Here is a 21843-nt window from a genome sequence, read left to right on the forward strand (position 1 = left end):
AAAAATAGAAGCCCATAAAATAAAGACATTATAATGTAACAAAAAAAATTGTGAAGCTGAATAGTTACTTTGATACGTTTTCTTCACTGATTGCACATTTCCAGATTGCTCCAGTCACAGCTGCTAAAAGTCTTTTATTTTCAGAGTTATTAAGTAGAACAGACAGTGGTTGTAGACCTCCATGCTGTCTAACCAGGTCACGTGTCTCCTTATCTTCTGCACACTATTCAAAAAATTAAATACATATATTATACAAAATACGTAGAGCAGCATCTTCAAAATGTAGGTATATTATGATGTAACTAGTCAAAACTCATACAGAAGAAAATGCAAATATTTTTATTAAATTACTTGAATATGCTGACATCTCACTAAGGGAAATCAGGCAGTAAAGAGTTACTAAATATGTAGCAGTGCTTCTGAAGTCGTACTGTTGATGTTGCCTGCACATAAACATTAAAAATGTTGCTTTTTGCACCACCTCACCCCATTGGTTAACAGTGGAATTTAGGTCTTACATACAAGAGGAGCAAGAATGGGACTGCAATATCAAATATGCAGTGAAAACACCCTCATAAGTTTAGCAAAAGAACATCAATTATTTTTGCAAAATAATTTCTCACACTTTAGGGAAATAGTAAAACTGAGGAATATCAAAGATAAGTGAAAACTACATACAAAAATAAAGCACAAATCCTGGCTCCTATCTACTGATTAAGATAATACAGTTACCTTGAATATGGCACTAGCACAATGCATTTGAAGCTCCTCATGTTCACTTCTCAGATTTTTCACAAGGTTTTCAATCATTCCTTCTGTTCTTATTGCAAGTCTGTAACTTGGCTAAAAATACAAACAGTGCATTTTAAACCCTGTGCATTAACAGTGACAATAGTCAATGCAGTCAGTATCACTAATCCCAGTAATAACACAGTACTAAAATTCTAGGCTTTGATATTGTGAAACTTTGTATTCTATTTTAAACTCAAGTCAACTATAATGCCTTGAATATACCATTTATGTTCTCAAAGTTAAACAAATACATAAATTCACTGTAGGGCTGTGTCACAATAAAACCAGGAACTGCAGTGCCTACATTGTAACCAGCTTGCTTAACCAGAATGCAGAATGTTCTGAAAGGTGTTCAGACTTCCTGCTCAGAGCCAGGGAAGAAACAGATTCTTCAGAACTGGATTACCAATACCCATTCATTTCATCCACAGTCATTAACCAGAACAAAAGATCTATTCACTATTTGAAAGGAACTTATAACAATATGGAGACTGACTTCTTACACTGAATGATAGATAGCACAGGTATAAAAGGGTTTTTAACTAAAAAAGAGGAGATTCAGGTTAGATGCTAGAAGGGAACTTTTTTACTTAGAGGGCAGTGAAGCACTGGAACAGACTGCCCAGAGAAGCTGTGGATGCCCCATCCTTGGAGGAGTGCAAGGCCATGCTGATGAGGGCCCTGGGCAGTCTGGTCAATGGTTGGTGTCCCTGATCAGAGAGGGAGGTCGGAATGGGATGATCTTTAAGGTCCCTTCCAACCTAAGGCATTCTGTAATTCTATGGTTCCTATAATAAGGTTAGAAAAACATATTCTTAGCATTAATATTTTTCATTGATCTTTCCCCAGTTTTTTACCGAGACACTGGAGCAGAGCACCATTAATTAAGAGAAGAGAAACAGCTGTGTAAACTCATTTAGAGTTCCCCCCAATGTATGTCCAAATTTGGCCAGGTAAGGAACTCTTTAATACTTTTCCTTCTCATTATTAAAGCTAAGAATGCTGTCACATTGAGCATGTATAAGTTTGTGTAGTTCAAGAAACTATTTTTGAAAATATAAACTTTTATAATGAAAAATCATTTGAAAAATTATATCTGTCTCAAATTCATCAAGAAAAGTTATCTGTATCTTTGACCTTAAGCACAACATACCTTTAATTTCAAATGAGTCCACAAATGGAGAAATAACAATTCATCTAAGATGGATAGGGTGAAAACAATTGTATTCAAATTTAAAAATTTAATACACTCAAAGCTGTGAAACCTGACAAGAAAATCTGTAGAAAAATCACATATATTCTTTTCTTCTTTTTGCAATTGATCAGATGCATTGTCAGCGTGAATTAAGTGAGATGGTAGAACACACTGCCTGCATCTTACATTGGATCTTCTTGGCAACATTTGCAGATTATCATTGCAGAACTTGAATGTCCTGATTAACTAAATATATCATCTTAATTTGCCAAACTTCATTCATTAAGCTCCATGGAAAAATGAGAAGCTCGTTAAGTATTTCATTTCTCTCTCTCTATTTTTTTCATAAAGTACTCTTAGCCTTAAAAATAAAAATAAAAAAGTGGTCCTTAATACAACCTGCAATCTTCTCAAAAACACTTTGCACAGAGTTTGCAATGCAAACTTCCTGATGGGATAAATGCCATGGTAACTGTCCTGGAGAAAATTCATTTCTAAATGATAGTCAAGTGCAATACTTCCTTTTAATAGTTACTTGTCTTAGCGATTAGAAATAGCATATACATAGGTTTTACTTACCTCTGAGGCGCATTCTTGTAATATCCCTACAACTGGGGTTAGGATGTCTACATGTGAACTTTTAAGCCACTTAGCTAATAATGGAATGCCGCCAGCTTTACGGATTGCTTCCTTATTTTTGGTACTTCTGCTGCAGCTCCAGAGTGCTAAAGCCCCACAGCGTGCTTTTTCAGTATCTTTTGCTTGATACGGTGTAAGACCAGTCGATTTCACTGACATACAATCCAACAGCCCAACCTAGAAAAAACAAACATATTTTTAATTTTCTACAAGTGTGTTTGATGCTATACTGCTTTTTTCAGTGATGGCAACTACTATCTGAAGAACCGTATAAACAACACATCACAAACGTTTTATGAAAAAAATCTATGCATTTTTTAATAATAAGAATAAGACATAAGAAATGTCTGCTTACCAGTCTCTTGATTCCTCCATAATGTCTTACTGTACTTCGTGCTCGTTTAAATCTAGCAACATTAGCAATTGTTTCAGCAGCCAAACATTTTAGATCTGTATCTGGAGAGTCCAATATTTTCACCATGATCTGTAAGCCTTCAAGATCCACAATTGCATGTCTGATCAGTGTATTTTGACTAATTTCTTTTAGGATTTTTAATGAACCAATCTAAATAATGAAATATAATAGACAATAAGTGTTATTTAGGAATACATAAATAGAAAAAATATTTTAAATGTTTAAAATGTTGGGTTACATAACAATTCATCATTCAAATAGGATCAGAAGAAAAGAAGGAAACCAAAAATCAAGGAAAATGATTTTTTCTAAGGAGTCCTTGAAATTGAGAAAATGTAGGAATAAAATGAGAAAAAAAATCATTACTTTGTATCCTATACAAGCTAAAAATTCTGGAAAAAAAAAATCCTAATAGAAAAGGTATGCTTACTGCTCTATTCAAAAAAGCTGCTTACCTGACATTTAATTTCTTCTGTATCAAGCAAATTAATTAACACTTCAAGACATCCAATGTCTCTGATGGCCAGCTGGCAAGTTTCTTGAGAAAGGTTGAAGTCTCTCATTGCACACAGTGCAATTACAGTAGCTGTTGGATTACCTCCCTAAAACATAGCAAATAATTAACATATATACAGACTATTAAGTATGAAACTAATCTCTTCTACTAATTCTAGTAAAACTACTTCTAAAGAAGAAATCTGCTCCATTTTTTTTATTCTATGTTATTAAATAATATAGACATAATAAGAAATGGAATTGTTGATCAAGACTTCAAATAACACATAGATTGAAGTGAGAATAATTAGCACAGATGACAAATGACCAATACAGCCTATTTAGAATGGACTGGCAAATTAGATAGTCAAGTATTGAATATTTGAGGGGAAAGAAACAAAAATTATTCAAGGTTCTTTCAGACTAGAAGAGGCCTTCAGTGTTAGGGATGGCACTGAGCAAGTATATAGGGACTGACCATTCAAAGTTTCCTTTAATACTGACTTTGTCTCTCTTAATATTGAGATATAATAGGAAACAGGTTAAAAATAAATAGAAGAAGTTTGTTCCTAAAAAAGGTATTAGACAAGTAGAATTAGTTGTGAAAGGATTCTATGAAAACCAATACTTCAGAAGAATGATTTCATGAAAAATAATCAGTCGAAGTTAAGTAAATCATAAATATCTCAGTTTTCAACTGCCTCAGCTACACACGGGTAGGGCTGGGAGAATATTAGAGAGACTTGTATTTGCCATGTTCCTATCCTGCCCTGGGCATCCACTTATGGGTCTTGGTTTCTTCTTCCTTGGTAGATTACAAGCAGGTTCACATTACTGTAAGTTATGTAGCAAATTTCCCACATTTGTGGAAATCAAAGGTTAGTCCATCTGGAGTGGAAGAGAAGAGCTTTAAGCAAAGAAAACTTTTGTTGTGAACATTCTATCTCCCTTCCTTTTGCAGTCAGGATATTGGGCTACACTGACTTATGATCTGCCCCAGACCAGTCTTTTCAAGTCCAAATTCAAGTTCACTTACATGTGAATAGAAGTTGTTGTAAGCCTGCAAGACTGTTGTTACGAAACAGACATGAGATGCACTATTCAGTTTATTAAAAAGTAGGTTAAGGCATGATTTATTCATAATGAAAGAGTACAACTGTGAGAAAAAGTAATGTAATCACAGAGCAATCTAGCAAGTCAGCATGATGTGTGATTTGAAGTTAAAGGTACTCAAATTTACATGAGGAGTAAAGTGTGAGTTTTTGACTACATTGTTAATCATCTTTTGGAAGAAATTACTTTGAGTGACATTAAATTTTCCAGCAGTGGAAATTTTTTTTCAGTCAAGACTGGATAGAGTATATCTTAGCAACAGCTACTATGCTGAGACTAAGAGAAAGGCCAAAAATAAATCGAACGGTAGGCAGAAAGTTAAACGATGTGATAATAATGGATTATTTTGAACTCATAATGCAGATTCAGTGTTTATCAAATCAGGGAGGAATCCAGCTGCACAGAAATTAGGAGGGTTGACCTACAATGGAACTGCAATAGAAGCTGGAGTGTACAAACAATGCCAACTGGTGCTCATGAAGAAGTTACAACTTAGTGCACACAGAAAATTGAACTACTGTCTCAATCTCCAAAATGCCTTTGAATTCCAGAGAAGCCTTGGCTCACATCCAGATCTGAACTGAGCCACCAAGCCCATCTCCTTTAAATGACACCTCTGCAACTGTCAAGGACTTGAGGGCAACACTCCCCAAAATTTGTTAATCGGAGCACAACATTTTGAAATACAGAACATATAGAAGATGAGTAATGCTTGTGAAGCAAAACAAATAGATCTAGCAAAAACATTAACATTTTGCAGCATATCTCTAAAATGTAAACAGAAGCAGTAAAACAAATATACTGTAAAAAAGTATTTAAATTTAACATGCTCTTCAACATAAAAGGTAGTAGAGAATCACAAATGAGAAAATATTATAAAATCAGTGAGAGAAAAACACTTGACGAAGTTTCAGATTGATAAATTATAACAGGTAAAACATTTCTGATTATCAATGAAGTATACGTGGATGGCACTTCATAGCCAATTTTCACTTACATTTCTTGCAACTACACCCATCCACAGAATTTTTCGACAGCAAATTGTTTAAATGCATCTATAAGCATCTGTAACATATATTGTACTGAAGAAAGATTCCTACAATTTTATTATCTTTTTTAGTTTTGTTATAATTTTGATTTCAGTAGAAAATGAAACTTGTGATTAGCTCGAAGAACATATTCTGATCTATTCCTACAGAATAAAATACTGTAACAATTTCTCAAATATTTTCCTATAGAAATAAGTTTGTCCACATATTAAGGTTTAAATGATCTCTTTTAGTGAAAGTCTACAAAATATGATAGCAAACCAGACAGGATATTCTGTAGCTCAGAAGAATTAACAGTTATCCTTTAGTAAAGTTTCTGGTCTTTTCATACAGCTTAGACTTTGAGATTTACTTGGCTTTAAATTATATTGCTAACCTATGCTGTCTCTTCCTATAGGGAAACTACATTTGCACATAATATAGTAATTCATGTTTCACTTATCTTACATGCAGAATGCTTGGCATTAGATATTTAATATGGCCCAAATTTTACAAAATAATACAATTTGTTTTTTCCTATATTGAATATATAGAAGTATATATATACATGTATTTAATTTTTCAGTTTCAAAGCTGATGGTAAAAGCACATAACCTATATTTTTAAAATAAAATCACAATAAAATCTTTGTCATATGTTCTGAAGCATCAGTTCTATTAAATATGACACTGCAGCTCCAAAAATCATTTTTTTCTTTTTTGGAGTTATCATTTCAGCAGGTCTTCCAATACTTACAAAGTTTAACATGCACAGAAATAGTTACCCCTCCACTTAGTCGACATAAAACCTACATCATATTGCTATAGCATTTGAAATCTGGTACGCTGGATAGAAAATAAACCCTACAGGCAATAATCATTTTAAGGCTTCACATAAAGCACAGATTTAGTTCAAAGTCTACCTCTCTTCGTATACGTTGGTATAACACACATATACCCACAAAATGAATGAAAGTAGAACTTCATTACTGCTAGATTATAAGTAAAATGTCTTTTGTGAAATGCATGTAATGTCTCTATTCTGATACTCAGAGCTCAGCTGAGAATTACAGAACTGATAGCTGTATAAAATTAAAGTAGAACGAGTAGCAAAGCTTCTGTTCTCTTGCTTTTATTTTTGAAGTGTTTAATAGAGCACTATTATAATACTATAACGCATATATTAATCTACTTACAAATTCTAATGTATTAATACAAAGGCAGATGTATGAGATAATGATTGTACACACATCTGTGAGTACAATCTTGCTTTCTACACTGGGAGGAAGACTAGAAAAAGACCTGTATGTGACCTTACCAGAAAATTTCTCCATTACAACTCTGAGCAGGGTGTGGAGTCTGTCTTTACATTCCTTCCTCAACTTAAAAAGGATTTTCAGCAATGGTGAAAGCTACAGAGGTGTCATACAAAATTTGCTGAGTTATGTTTTCATTCTTAAAAAGGTTTTCTGAAGGCAGCCCTCACTGTTACATGTATATTCTGAATTCTGTATGCCTGTCTAACTTCACAGCTAGGCATCATGAAATACATTTGAACTGAATGGAGACAGCCTGCCAAGCAATTCAGATCTGCGTATCAGATGTTGTGTAGTTATTCCACATTCTTTGCCATTTCCAGTTTTCAGGAGTGCTCTCATATTTACATCCAGAACTCAATAATAAAACAAATAAATAAATGAATTCTGACCAGTGCTTGGTTGTCAGTTCAATATTAGAAACATCCTTATTCGATGATGTTTCCCCAGTTGGCTGAAATTATCAGTCAGTCCATGCTGACTGCACAGCAAGATGCAAACTTGTGCAAGGTGCATGAACTTCTACCTGCATCCAGGTCCCCTTTGCTTGCATCAGGCTTTCAGAAATTTTTCCATAGGATCTCAAAGAATGCTGGGCTTTGCTTTGGGGGTATTTATAGAATAACAGAATCATAGAATGGCCTGGGTTGAAAAGGACCGCAATGTTCATCTAGTTTCAACCACACTGCTATGTGCAGAGTTGCCAACCACTAGACCAGGCTGCCCAGAGGACACCTTCTGACAGCTTCTGGCAAAAATGCATTCCAGTACAGCATGCCCCCAAGACACTGCTCAAGGATCTCAAGTTCTGGTTTCTCCTCAACAACAGCAGGGGCAGAAAGACAGAACTAAGAACTAAGAGCTACAAAGACAATCGTGTGTTCTCCATGTTGCTTGTGGATAAGAGACGACAGAGTTACCCAGTATCAGGCCTGATTTATACTAGGTATAAGAAAAAAATAATGTACACAATATCTGTATTTTGAATACACTGTTTCTACCAGTAATGAAATCTCCATTGAAGAAAAGAAATACTGTGAAGAAGATAGAGAAATTAACATGCAAAGAATTGTTCATTTTTGCTAGTAAGCAGGAGTAAATGTCTTCCTAGGCCTAATTTCTATCATTTATTTTTTCATAAACTTTCATTAGCATGAAATTTTATGAATATATTTTTAATATCTCATTGTCTTCTTTTAAACAATTACCTCAATTATAATGTAATAATAGATAATTAATTGTACAAGATTAAGATTTCAACATCACATATCCCATCCTACATAAAACCCTTCTCAATTAATATAAAACTTTAAATTTTGAAACCATGATTTCAGTTCAGTAAGACTACAGGAGAAAGATACAGAAGTTCCTCTGGAGTAATCTCTGGATCATGAACGTTTTTGCAGATGTTCTACCAGCAGTTGGAAACATTAGCTCTTCAAAGAGCTGAGACTGTAAGGAGCTGTATAGGAGATTCTTGGAATACCTAACCCATTTTCATCTGGTACAGTCCAAGTTAGGGGACGCATTGTTCTTTGCTTTTTGTTCTAACCCTCCAATAGCTGCGTTATGGGAGTACAAATAATAAAAGTACTAACAAGGCTATAATGAAACAGATTCTAAAAGTGTTGCCCAATTCATAGGAAAATGTACGTACACGCATGGAAAAATAATATTATTATAAAGAAGTTGCAGTGCATTTCAGTTTCGTGAGACAAAAAATTAAAGAAAAATGAAATATATACAACTTCTGACTCAGAAGCATTTTTATAAATATACTTATTCAAAGGTGTATTTTTGTATTAATACATTCAACTTGTATTTGGATTTAGACTAATATGATTCAATATAACCAGAAAAGAAACTCATAGAACAACACCATGGTTAAAGTGGAATTCCATCCCAAACTACTATTCTTACAAAACAAGAAAGTAAAAACAAGTAGCAAAGTACAAAACAGAACTCTTAATTTAAATCTTTCCAACATTTTGATTTTATATTGAACTTGACTATCTCAAATCTCAGATCATTTTGTGATTTATTGCTGGAAATTTAAAATAAATTTTGATAAAGCTTAATGGAAGACTGAGAACTGCAATATAGTATGCATGACATGCTTCAGCAAAGCAATTTTTCTATGCTAGTGAACCTTCAAACACTTCGTTTTGTTCTGGTTTAAATACAAGTTCCAATTTTTCATTTTAGTTTATAAGACATACAAGCTGCAACTTGTTAGAGATGAGTTATGGACAAGTATAACTCAGCTGTGGAATAATTCCCTTCCCCACTTCCTGAATCTTCCAGAGTTCTTGGGCTACAGCCTGGCAATGCGTAAACCATAACGGTTAGATTATAGCTAAAGCCAGTGGAAAATAACAGGCATTAAAAATCACACAATCCAAAACGTTTATGTTGGACTACAAGTTACAGTGCTTAGAAGTTGTGTGATTTTAGTTACAGATTAATTTTTTCACCTTGCTCCTGTGTCACAGTGGCAGAAGCAACATACACATTAGGACCCAGGCTCAGTGAGTAAAAATTGTCATGATCTTTCATGAAATTGAAAAAAAAAAAAGTGACTTTGAAACAAAAGAATGAATCTATTATTATTATTATTTTCTGAGTGAACCAGAAGTTTTTGTTAAACAATGTGATTCCTTCTCGAAAATTCTGCCTAAACATATACCCATTCTGTTAGTTTTCATTTTTGGTGCTTAGCAATTGGATTGAAGAGTCAGTGAAATTCATGTGGAAACATACATTGTGTCTTAACAATCTGCTCATTTCTGAAATTTTCATGTTAGGAGTGTATTTGTTCTCCAGTTGCATTTAGACAATTTCGTAGAGACAATGGACTACTCTTTCTGAACCCAAACAAATCTGCAGAGAAAAGTAAGAAGGTTATACAGTGGGCAACAAACCCACAATCCCATTATGATTTCTAGATCAGATTGCTGCAATATATGTTAATCTGAGATTTAATCTTACAGATCAATCAGAAACTACTGCTGTTGCAAAATGGCATTATTCATGAGAATGTGTAAACACTGAAGTCATCCTGAGTTTTAGCTCTGGCTTCAGTTTTAGCTACCACACACCATCTGTAGTACCTTTGGTAGCCATAACAGAGTTCAGACTTCAGTTTCATCTGTCAGAGTATCTTGAAGCAACCACATCTACGCAGTAAGTCTTAGATTGCCTCCAACTCAAAACATAGGCTTCAAATGACACTCCAGCGTGAAAGAACTCAGATTCAACAACTGTCTAAAATTTCCTCTCCATAACAGTTCCTTTCAGCATACACACATTGCATGACTTCATCTTCCACCATTCTCTATAAGAGAAGCCACCTTCCTTGGTCTTGGTACTGTCTTCAGTTTCCACTGTCACAAAACCAGACGCAGACCATATACAAATGATTTACTTCAGCATTTCTAATGAAAGGACCTTGTTTGTGCAAAGTAACAGGTCACAAATTTCCTCAGGCCAAACCTGAAGAAGGTTGCTCATTCACATGTTTTTACCATGACATTCCAAATCTCAGCTACTGCTCAGCTCTCTCTTCACTTTCAGAACAATCACAGAATCACAGAACTGTAGGGGTTGGAAGGGACCTCTAGAGATCATCGAGACCAACCCCCCCTGCCAAAGCAGGTTCCCTAAACCAAGTCGCACAGGTGGGTGCCCAGGCAAGACTTGAATATCTCCAGAGAAGGAGACTCCACAACCCCCTGGGCAGCCTGTTCCAGTGCTCTGTCACCCTCACCGTAAAGAAGTTCTTACGCACATTTGTACGGAACTTCCTATGCTGCAGCATAGAAATTGCTCTGGAGAGCAAAGACTTACATACTCATAAGTCACATGCAACAGGATAGCCATCCTTTTCAATGCTCATCAGTATTTAAATGCAAAGCTTTCTGCCTCCCCTCATCAGTGTCCAAAAGGTCTGACAAATCCCTCTAGAAATAGTCATATTAATTTCTGTGATCAAGAAAGGAATAATTTTGGAATGGGAAACTACACTGGTAGAATAATTGTAATAGCAGCATGCAATGTCCTGGACTATGTTGATAATAACTTCCTCTTCCAAGTAGTACAGGAGCCCATGCAAAAAAGGTGCTATGCTGGACCTTGTCCTCACAACAAGGAAGGGCTGCTGAGTAATGTGAATCTCAAGGGCAGACTTGGCTATAGTGACCACAAAATGGTGGAGCTCAAAATCCTTAGGGTATCAAAGAGGGTGCACAGCAAGCTTGCTACTCTGGACTTCAGGAATGCAGACTTCAACCTCTTCAGGGAACAACTTGGCAGGGAGAAAGCCCTGGAGGGAAGAGGGGTCCAAGAAAGCTGGTCAGTATTCAAGAAGCATCTCATTCAAGCCCAGAAGCAGACAAAAAGGAAGACATAAAAGAATGCCACGAGGCCTCTGTGGAGCAACAAGGAGATCCTGGTCTTACTCAAACTCAAAAAGAAAATCTATGGGAAAAGGAAGCAGGAACAAGTTACATTGGAGGACTAAAAAGAAGCTGTCTGAGTGTCCAGGGGTCTGATTAAAAAAACTAAAAGAAATTCTACAGGTATATCATCAGTGATAAAAAGAAGATCAGGAAGAATGTGGGCCCTCTCTGGAAGGAAGCTAGAGACCTGGTCATAAGGGATACAGAGAAAGCTAAAGTGTGCAATGTCTTTTTTGTGTCAGTTGTCACCAGGAAGGACACTAGTAACACTACACAAGTTGCAGAAAGCAATGGTAAGAACTTGTAGAAGGTAGATCTGCCTGCTGTAAGTGAAGACCCTTCAAGACCATCTAAAGAACCTGAAGGTGCACAGGTTCATGGGACCACTGAGATCCATCCACAGGTGCTGAGGAACTGGTAGATGAAATTGCCAAGCTACTATCCACCATATTTGAAAGGTCATGGCAGTTTGGCTAAGTTCCCCACTGACCGAAAAAGGGGAAATATAACCTCCATTTTCAAGAAGGGAAAAAAAATCAACAGAACCAACTACAAGCCAGTCACTGTTACCTCTTGCTTGGCAAAATCATGGAGCAGATCCTCCTGAAGGCGATAATAAGGCAAATGACAAATTGGTGGTTGGTGGTAACCAATGTGGTTTCACCAGGGACAAGTCATGCCTGACAAATTTGGTGGCCTTTTATGACAGAGTTTCAGCATCAGTGGATAAAGGAAGAGCAACTGATGTCATCTACCTGGACTTGTGCAAAGTGTTTGACACTGTCTTGAATGACATCCCAGTTGTCAAATAGGAGAAAAAGGGATTTGGGGAATGGACTACTCACTGGAAAAGGAATTGGCTGGATGGTCATACTCAAAGAGTTGCATTCAGCAGCTCAGTGTCCAAGCAGAAACCTGTGACGAGTGGCATCCCCAGAGATCAGTACTGGGACTGGTGTTATTTAACACCTCTGTAAGTGACATGGACAGTGGGATCGAGTGAACCCTCAGCAAGTTTGCAGACAACACCAAGCTCAGTGGTGCAGTTGACGTGCTAAGAAGATGGGATACCATCCAGAGGACCTGGACAGGCCTGAGTGGCAGGCCCATGCCACCCCTATGTAGTTCAACAAGGTCAAGTGCAAGGTCCTGCACCTGGGTTGGGGCAATTCCAAGCACAGATACAGGTTAGGTGGAGAACATTTTGAGAGCAGCCCTGAAGAGAAGGATTTAGGAGTGTCAATTGATGTAAGATTCAACATCAGCTGTCTTTGTAATCCAGAAGGCCAACTGTATCCTGGGTTGCATCAAGAGAAGTATGACCAGCAGGTTAAGGGAAGTGATTCTGCCCCTCTACTCTGCTCTCATGAGATCCCACGTGGAGTACTGCATCCCCCAACACAAGGACATTGTTGGAGCAGGTCCAGAGGAGGGGCAGGAAGCTGATCAGAGGGCTGGAGCATCTCCTTCACAGAGAGAGGCTGAGAGAGCTGAGGCTCCTCAACTGAAAGAAGGGAAGACTCTGAGGAGACCTTACAGTGGCTCTCCAGTACCTGAAGGGGGGGGGGCCTACAGGAAAGCTGGGGACTTTTTATAAGGGTGTGTAGTGACAGAATGAGGGCAAATGGTTTTAAACTGGAAGAGGGTAGATTCAGACTAGATATCAGGAAGAAATTATTTACTGTGAGGGTGGTTAGATACTTGAATAGGTTGCCCAGTGAGGTTCTGAATGCCCTCTGCCTGGAAGCATTCAAGGTCAGGCTGGATGGGACTTTGAACAACCTGGTCTAGAAGGAGGTGTCCCTGATTACAGCAGAGGAGTTGAAACCAGATGATCTTAAAGGTACCTTGCCAAACTATTCTATGATTCTTCCTTGTTTTTCATTGAATTTTACTTTTATTTTATTTTATTTTTAATTTCTGACCTGTCTCTCAATACATCAGCTAGGAAACACATAGAAATGGGTGATCCTTAGGATAGTAATTAACCTCTACCTCTACATTAGAGTTGGTGTTTATGGTCAAAAATCAACTGGCAGTTATATATTTTATATGTCTCTTGTGATTAGGAATGATTGTACAGTATTTTGAGGAGAGAGCTATGCAAGTTCTTCAGAGCTGCCAATTATAATAATAATAATATGAGAGTTCTCCATTTGCCAATATTTCCTACCCAGTAAATTTATCATAAAAATTCTTTTTCAGGACTAGCACTGGCTAAATTGTTAAAAAATACATATCTTAACTACAAAAAATAGTTTTTCCATGTCTTTATCCTACTGTTTTTTCAGCATTCACTTTTTTTTTTTTTTTTTCCCAAAAAATTTAAAAGAAAATCTCAGCTAATACCAGAAGATGGGAACAGGAGATGTTCACGTACAGTGCAGAAGTGAAGGTTATAAAAAGATTACTTGCCAAAGCTGACAGGTTAGCCAAATATGTGCCTAGAAACACTAGCAGGTGGCACATGATTATGTCTCATGTGTTTGGTATTTTCTGAAGAATATCAGTCTACCACTTCACCAAACTGCAATAAAATTATTTTTTCATCTTGACCCTCAAGTTGAGTTGAATACTCTCCAGTGAATATTTTGCAAGGGCAGATTAAAGATTTAGTGTTAGATACTCTACTAATAAGGTCATCTAAATTATTTGCAAACTTGGCAGTTCTCAAAAAATGCGTTATGCACTTGTAAAATAATTTTATATGGAAATGTTATATACATTCATATACAATAATTTAGTAGCTAAAATCAAATGCAAGCCTTGCTAACGTGATAGTATAAAAAAATAACATCTTTTTCCACAGATTGTGGGAAAAAATAACATAACATGCAACACATTTCCTATACAGATATTTTGCTATTAGATTGTAATATTTGCTTCTATTACACATCCAGGACTGAATTTCACGATTACAGATAAATCCCTTTAATAATATTGCACACAAAATAATTTCTAAGTTAGTTACATATCTACCCAAGTTCCTAACATCTATGTTAACATCCAGCTATCCAATTATAGTTGTACCGTTGTACCCAGCAGTTAATCTTCCCAGGAAAATGGAAGCCAAATCAAAAAAGACAGTTAGTTCCTCAGAAGTGGTGTTTACATTTCTCTGTGCAGTTTGATATTCAGCGATATCTGAGAACATTCAATTTTAGACTTTTTCTATTGCTACCAGAAAATATTTAAGTGGTATTGCAATATGTAAAATAACTAGACCAGCAAGTAATGTTTTAGAGGATACACTGCAATACTAATGCCATTTTTTCTTTTTTTTACAAGATTTAAAATAACTTTTAATTAGTTTCACTTGAGATGAATCAGTATTAGAAGACTATTTTATTCCTTAGACTAATATGTTCAGAGCTATTTTGAGATTCAGTATTTGAAAATAAAACAAAATTACTTTTCTGCTACTCCCAAAATACAACTGATTTCTTAATCCATACATTTTTATGAAGCTGATTTAAGATTTTATAATGAGTACAATGTAATCTTAAGTATATGGAACATTGCCAGTATCACTGTAATTTAAGAAAGCTAGATTTCTCAATTTTGCAGTTAGAAATAGTGTACCTATCCTCTATTTCATACAAAAATTGAAAAAAAAAAAACCTATAAGCCATATCAGTGTTTAACCAAGTGCCATAAATTTATAATTGATTCTTTAAAAAGTGTTGCTGTATACACGATCTGCTAAACTTCAGGAGGGATGAGATTGCTACATAACACTCTTCAGCAAGTCTTTCATTTGCACAACAAAATAATTGGTTATTTTGAAAGGCTGAATGTTTTCTGCCACAAATTTTATGAGAAAGTTTCAGATAACTAAAACCTCAGACCTCAAATACGAGAAATCTCAGATTATACAAAAACTCTGATTGACTACTAATATATAATAGTGTGTATGCCATTGTTGCTGCTTCTCCCTTCCCCCCAGGCAGAGAAATGTCACACTGCAAACCCCACAGAGTGCAAAAGAACTCCCAGACACACACGCTTCTTCCATTTAAGACTGTTTTGGATACTCTGAGTCCAGTGTTCTGAAACAGGCTCCCTGTTTCTGCAACAGGTTGAACCTTTCCTGCCCACACTTCTTCCTTTCATTCACACATGGATTTTCTGCACTTTGATATGCCCCAACCATGAAAATATCAATCTCCAGATGTCTCTCTGCCTTTTCATTGGGAAGAAAACCCTCTCAGACTGTTTATCAACAATATCTATTTAACCTTTCTTTCTAAACTCTTCATCTTAGCTCCTGGCAGAGCTTTCCTGCATATTTTCATTATTTCACCTGCATTTTTAACCAGTACATTTCTTTCCCAAGAATGCTAGTACTCTCCACGTACAAAAATCTCAGCCAAGGAACCATTGTGTCTTCTTGCAAATTCCATTTCTGTAACTGATAAGTTTGAGCTCCCTAAGAAATGGAAATAAATTCTGCCACCAGCCACGACAGTCTTCTATCTTAGCTCTGCTTACACTGCAAAGGGGATGTAGCTCTTTCCCAACTCATTGTAACACTTGCATTATAAAAACTAGACTGATAGCTTAGATTTCTTTGATACTTATTCCTTGAGCCAGTTTCCCAGGAGAAAAAATTAGGACTTTTAGATGAATCTTGAGTTGTTTTTGATTTTTTTTTTGGTAGAGTGGTTTTTGATAATTTTTTTTCCCAGTGATCAACCTCAGCTCTGTTGAAAAGAAGGTAAAGTACTGGTACCCCTCGATCTCCTATTCTAGCAAAAAAGTTGGTGTAAAATATGACCCCCTCACTCTATTTCTTAAGTTTTTTTCACATGTACAATGCAGTCCTTCCTCCAGAAATCCAATATGTCAGAAACATTATTTTAATAGATAATGTAAAATCGGAACTAAGCTGTAACAGTAGAATTCACTTAGTTGAAATATTAACAATTCTTCATTCCAAATTTACCCAATCTAGTCCCAACAGATTCTTAACACAATGCTGTCACCAACCTCACTGATCTTCCTTTATTGCCCATTCTTAAGCCAATGAGGAGACATGGCAATCAGACACATGCTCTATGCTCTGTTTCGCAGCTCTGGGAAGCTTGAAGGTAGGACAAGGAGCCAGACCACAGAAGCAGCTGCTTCCCAGTGGAGCAATTCCAACATGGTTGCTCTTTCACAGAGAAAGGCAAAACAGGGAAGGGCAAAAAGTCAGAAGGGAATTTCCACTGTATTAGAATTTTTGTCCTTGTCATTGTCTGCAAGTACAATTCACAGGACCCAGCAAATTTACTTTATACAGGATGCAACTGTCTTTTTAAGATGGTAATCTAATAGAGCCATAAAAACCAGGTATTTTCCAGGTTTTATGGAACTTTTGTGTTTGTACATTAATGTTATGGAGTCTTGCTGAACTGTAAATCACGTTTACTGCAGCAGATATTCAAAAATAGTCACATCTAGAAATGACTGCATTTTCTAACATCTATTATTTATTTCCTTTGATTTTTAAAGTGTGCAAACAATGTATTCATCTTTTCAAAACGTAAACCCTCCAAAATGTATGCTTCTGTGTAAATATGTTTGTAGATACTTAAATATTGCAGTCATAAATTTATGTTCTCTTACGTTGCATGTGTCAAGAACACTTGCCTACAAGAACAACAAGATTGCCAAAAAATCTTCCAAGTCTGGCCAGAAGTGCAGTATTTATACTTGAATTAAAATTAATTCCATGTGCAGGCTAAAGTAGCACTCCATCAATAAAGCATTTCAACCACTGTCTGTGGTATGGCACAGAGGCATCTCTTTTCAGCTTTATCTGACACTAGGGATTTCTTGCTTTACATAGCTAAAAATTGACAGAGAACTATTTTAAGTATATCTTCAAGTACTTTGTTTAATTTATACCTAGTTTAAATAGCTTGGAAGACTTGGGTGTACATTAAAACATGAACAAGTATACGTTTAAATTCTGAAAACAAAGTCTTTTCATATGATGGAATTTTGTATTAAAAATACATCTTACCAGGTACTCACTACAGGATCTCCATTCTAATTCTAGTTCTAAGCCATTGAGTAATTTTGCGTGTTGACATTTCAAATAAAATACATTTATTTCTAAAATGGAGGAGCATGAAAAATTTATTTTCCTATTTGCCCTTCTCATACTTCACTCAAAATGGTTTCAAACAAATGTAAATATGTTTCAGTATTGAATCATGTCCAGTGCTAAAATCTAAATGTATGTATATGAAGGATCTAATGAGGAGAGAAAGTTTGTGAACTACATCATCAGGAGCCATTTAGCTAAAGAGGGCGGTTCATAGATATGCCAATGAAAAGATTTCTAGGCGTTCATCAACAGTAATGAATTTCAAGTATTCTCTCTGGGAGGATCTGAGGGTTATTACTAAAAAGCAACCTGGTTATTTCTCTCAACTCTCAGAAAGGTACAAAGACGTGGTCCATAAAACAGAAACAAGCTATCAGTCAACTGAAAGATTTTAAAACCACATCTTGGACTGAACTCACATGCAAATCAAAACAAAAACAAACAAACAAAAAAACAACCTGTATCATGGAAATCATATATGTAGTGTGTTCAGCATCAGGGATAGCTGAACAAGTTACTTGCTGGATGTTATATCAGATTAAACTCATGAAGATTTACTTTAGAGTAGCTAAAATGACAAGAATATAGAGGTTAAATCTAGAAAGGATGAAGCATAAAGAGTTTAGAGACTTGTATTATCCATCTGTTTCCATGCCTCTGGCTACGGACAGTAGCACAGGTCTCACATACATGAGCTAAGAAAAAACACTGAGAGTGCATTAAAATACTTTTCTCTGATGCTGAAAGGACTGGAAGAAGATCAATCTGTTCTTACTCCTCATCAGTAATTTTGTTGTACCAACAAGTACAACAACACAATCATTTTTATCTGTCGGATGTGTATGCTCTGCAGCTGTACTAAAAAAAAACAGATAAACCAGCAACTTCATTAGTAACTTACATTACTTAAATTCCTGTACAAACTTGTGAAGGAATTTTTCCTGAGAGAAAAACATGACTAGTTCTAGAGTTTTCCAGAAGAGTTGAGGGGATTTGTTTTGTTTTGTTTTCAGACATACACAGAAGTCTAAGAATCTTTACTTGTATACTCCAAAAGATTTTCAACAACTCTGTGTAAAAAGCCTTTTTTGCTTTAGAGGATCTGTTTATCATATATTTTCCTGCTCACTGAGAGAAACCATCCAGACACAAGACCATGTTAGAACTACTTCAGTCATGCGTTAATCATAGTTGATGAAAGACTTTAGGCAAGTATTCAGTTTTAATAAAAACTCCTGAAAGTTACTATCCACATAAAGAACTATCTTGGAAAGTTTCGAAAAGCAAAATAGAAACCTAATAATTAATAAAGAAATTATACCATCTTAAGTTTTAAATAACACTGAACAGATGGCTTAATCTAAGGGTCTACATAAGCCAAAAACAGCAGATAAAAATGCAGGGGAATAAGGGTGGGTGTTAGGAAAGCAAACAGCTCAAGTCTTCAAGCATGTGACATGGCAGGGCTATCGTAAAATAAAAAAAAAAAAAAGATACAAAGAACGAGAAGTTGATATGGTGTCCTCAGATGTAGAGAAGAAAAAAAGAAAGTGGCTTTTTTTTTTTTTTTTTTTTAAATCAATACTCCTAACTTACCCTTAAATATTTTGCAAGTTTCTGAATTCCCCAGTATTCTGATGGCAAATCAGTGCTTCCTTCCTGGTGACGTACAGGTTGTTCTTCATCTTCATCAGTCTCTGAAGAACTTTCACTAACTTCTTCAAACATGTCTGATATTTTACTAAAAATGAATGAAGACCATCATTCACTTTAGGTAGCTTTAAAGGATTATGAACAAGCATATGTTAAATAGATATAACAATCCTGACTAATAATAGCATTGGAAACACGTGATTATCACTACCAAACACTAAGTATGGTGATAAATACTGTAAATACAGGAAATATTAATTAAAATTCTGAAGAAAAGACAAGTAAGCCATACCATTTTAAAGCTGATCGTGTTTTAACAGATTCAGAAGAAGTACCAGAGGCTTTCTTTTTTTTTTTCCCAGATACAGTACTCTTTCTCTGTTGTTCTTTTTCTCTTGCAACTTTGTCACTAAAATGTAAGAAAAAGCTATGTTTGGATACAGATTATATCAGCACATACGACTTTATGAATCTGCACAGTAGATTTCATTAAAAAGAAAACATGCTGTATCTTAAATGACTAATTTTATTTTATGAAAACAGTGGAATATTTTAAAATTTGCATGATGCCAACCTGTATGTAAAACAAGATCAATGAAGTATATGCAGCCAGACCACTGGTTCATCTGTCTTAGCATACCATCTCCAACCATGACCACTAGCAGCTTACTAGGTAATAGTACAAGATCAACAGAGGAATCGTTTTTTTCCAGAATATTTCTCAGAAAATTTTGGTTCAGGGAAATCTTAAGTGTCCTCACATAAGCAGTTCTGAATTATTTTTTTTTCCCATGAATTTGTCGGCTTGCTTTTTTTTATCTCAAGAAAATGAACGGACTTTAACTTCCTGTGGCAAATAATAATAATAATGATAATAATATTTTTAGAGCTTAGATGTGTTCTGTGAAAAAAAATAGGTCCCTTTGTTCTGAACTTTCAGTCTCACTGAGACTCGCTTCACTTGATGTCCTATGTTTTTTGTATTAGAACAGACATCTTCTTCAGTCATAACTCATGTTTTCAAAACTCTCATTTTCCTCCAGGTATCTTTTCTCCAGGTAGAGGAGTCCTAGTCTGTTTAGCTGTTCTTGACACTGAATTGTTCCACTGTTTTGATCGTGGGCCCAATATTATGTATCTTCCTTTCCTTGTATTTCAAGAAGAGTCCCAGGCCCAACTGAGGAAAACTTTTGGTGCTTTTTTGGTTCCTAATTTACTGTGCTGTGAAAACGAAATGTACTTTTTTGCCTGGGTTGGTCATACTAAAATAGAAATAACAGTAATTGCTAGCACAAGTTAGGGAGAGCTACAGAAAATTCAATTATAAAGATAACTACTTACCTGCGGGCAGCAGAAAGACCAATATTCTTCCACTTCATAGATGGTTCTAATGTCCTCTTGTCAGTGGATCTGCTTTTTTCAGCAGAACTTTTCTTTTTCTCATGTTCATTCTTTTCTGTGTAATCATCAAGGTTTGGGGATTGGCCAGAGACCTTAGCAACTACTTCTACATGCTGATCATTTTTCTCATGTGTCAGTTCTTTAAAAAATGTAAATTCCTTACAAAAGAAGAAGATAGGTTTTGCCAGTCATACTTCTAAATGAGCAATGGACATTAAAACAATAACTTATCAGCAAAATTTGAGGTGAAGGGCTTAAAAATGTATTTATTAAATGTAGAATTAAATTATAGGTATAAAATGAGATTACCTTTAAAGGAATGAAAGGTTAGGTTAATCTGAAAAGCAAATGCATGCAGACTAAAAGTTTCAAAATAAATGAAATAAATAGATTTGGAATTTCTTGAATAGACTTGTGTATTAAGTGTATTTCATTTCCTAGTATGTTAAATAATTTGCAATACAAACACTTTTATAGAACCTAATGCCCAATAAGTTTTAAGACTTGGTCATTCTGCTCTCTATGGATTCCTTATATTAATAAATATTTCCTTGCACAAAGCATTTACAAAAAAATCCCATCAAAAAAATAAACAAAAGTAAAACTGAAAATAGGCTATAATAAACTGCTAGACTTCAGTTCCAAGTAATTTAATTTGATATAGTTTAGAATTAATATAAATGCTTTCCATTTCAGTTTTTTTCATTTTCTGTCTCTCAAAAGAGCCAATGGTGAACAAGACACATGTCAAAACAGAGCTGAGTGGCACCTACCAATCCTTCAGCTGTCAATGTCTGGTACCATGGCTGATCAAAAATATCCAGAACAGCAAAGACTCCTGTCAACTGTTATTTTCTATTGGAACATACTCAATTTTTACAGGAAAGATAGCATATGATCGTTACTCATTATTGTTGCAGCTGTCTCTACCAGATAGGCAAAGACATTCTTTTGTATCTGATATAAGGCAGTTTTAAGGAGACTGTCACAGTATGATCTGTCTTCGATTAGTCTCTGATGAGAATGGGCTGTTCCTAGCTTGCTAACCCAACTGTCTTATCATAAATTAACTCTTGTTAATTCTCCTATTCCAAAAAGATACTCTAAACAAGGCAATTTACCGTGATTGTCAGGGAATTGATGCTGTTGCTACACCAGCTAAACATGTTTTTAAAAGTATATTTCCTACAGCAGTGTATGCCAACACAGCACTTGAAGATGCTAACAAACAAGGCCAAGAAGA

At 35.5% G+C, this 21843-nt stretch overlaps 1 protein-coding gene across 1 annotated transcript in view; it reads right to left on the reverse strand.

Annotated features, from left to right (window-relative positions):
• The window catches only part of ODAD2 (outer dynein arm docking complex subunit 2), a 74250-nt gene that overhangs the window by 43592 nt on the left and 8815 nt on the right, over positions 1-21843 (reverse strand). The window contains exons 8-15 of the mRNA XM_042817427.1: positions 20541-20758; positions 19492-19608; positions 19143-19287; positions 3497-3643; positions 2982-3191; positions 2567-2803; positions 733-843; positions 69-223 (exon numbers count right to left, since the gene is read on the reverse strand). Coding sequence (XP_042673361.1) covers positions 69-223; positions 733-843; positions 2567-2803; positions 2982-3191; positions 3497-3643; positions 19143-19287; positions 19492-19608; positions 20541-20758 — 1340 coding nt within the window. The remainder of the gene's footprint in view (positions 1-68; positions 224-732; positions 844-2566; positions 2804-2981; positions 3192-3496; positions 3644-19142; positions 19288-19491; positions 19609-20540; positions 20759-21843) is intronic.

This window comes from Centrocercus urophasianus, unplaced genomic scaffold, assembly GCF_019232065.1.
Source record: "Centrocercus urophasianus isolate 14NV4802_14NV808 unplaced genomic scaffold, USGS_Curo_1.0 seq_16, whole genome shotgun sequence".
Classification (NCBI taxonomy): domain Eukaryota; kingdom Metazoa; phylum Chordata; class Aves; order Galliformes; family Phasianidae; genus Centrocercus; species Centrocercus urophasianus.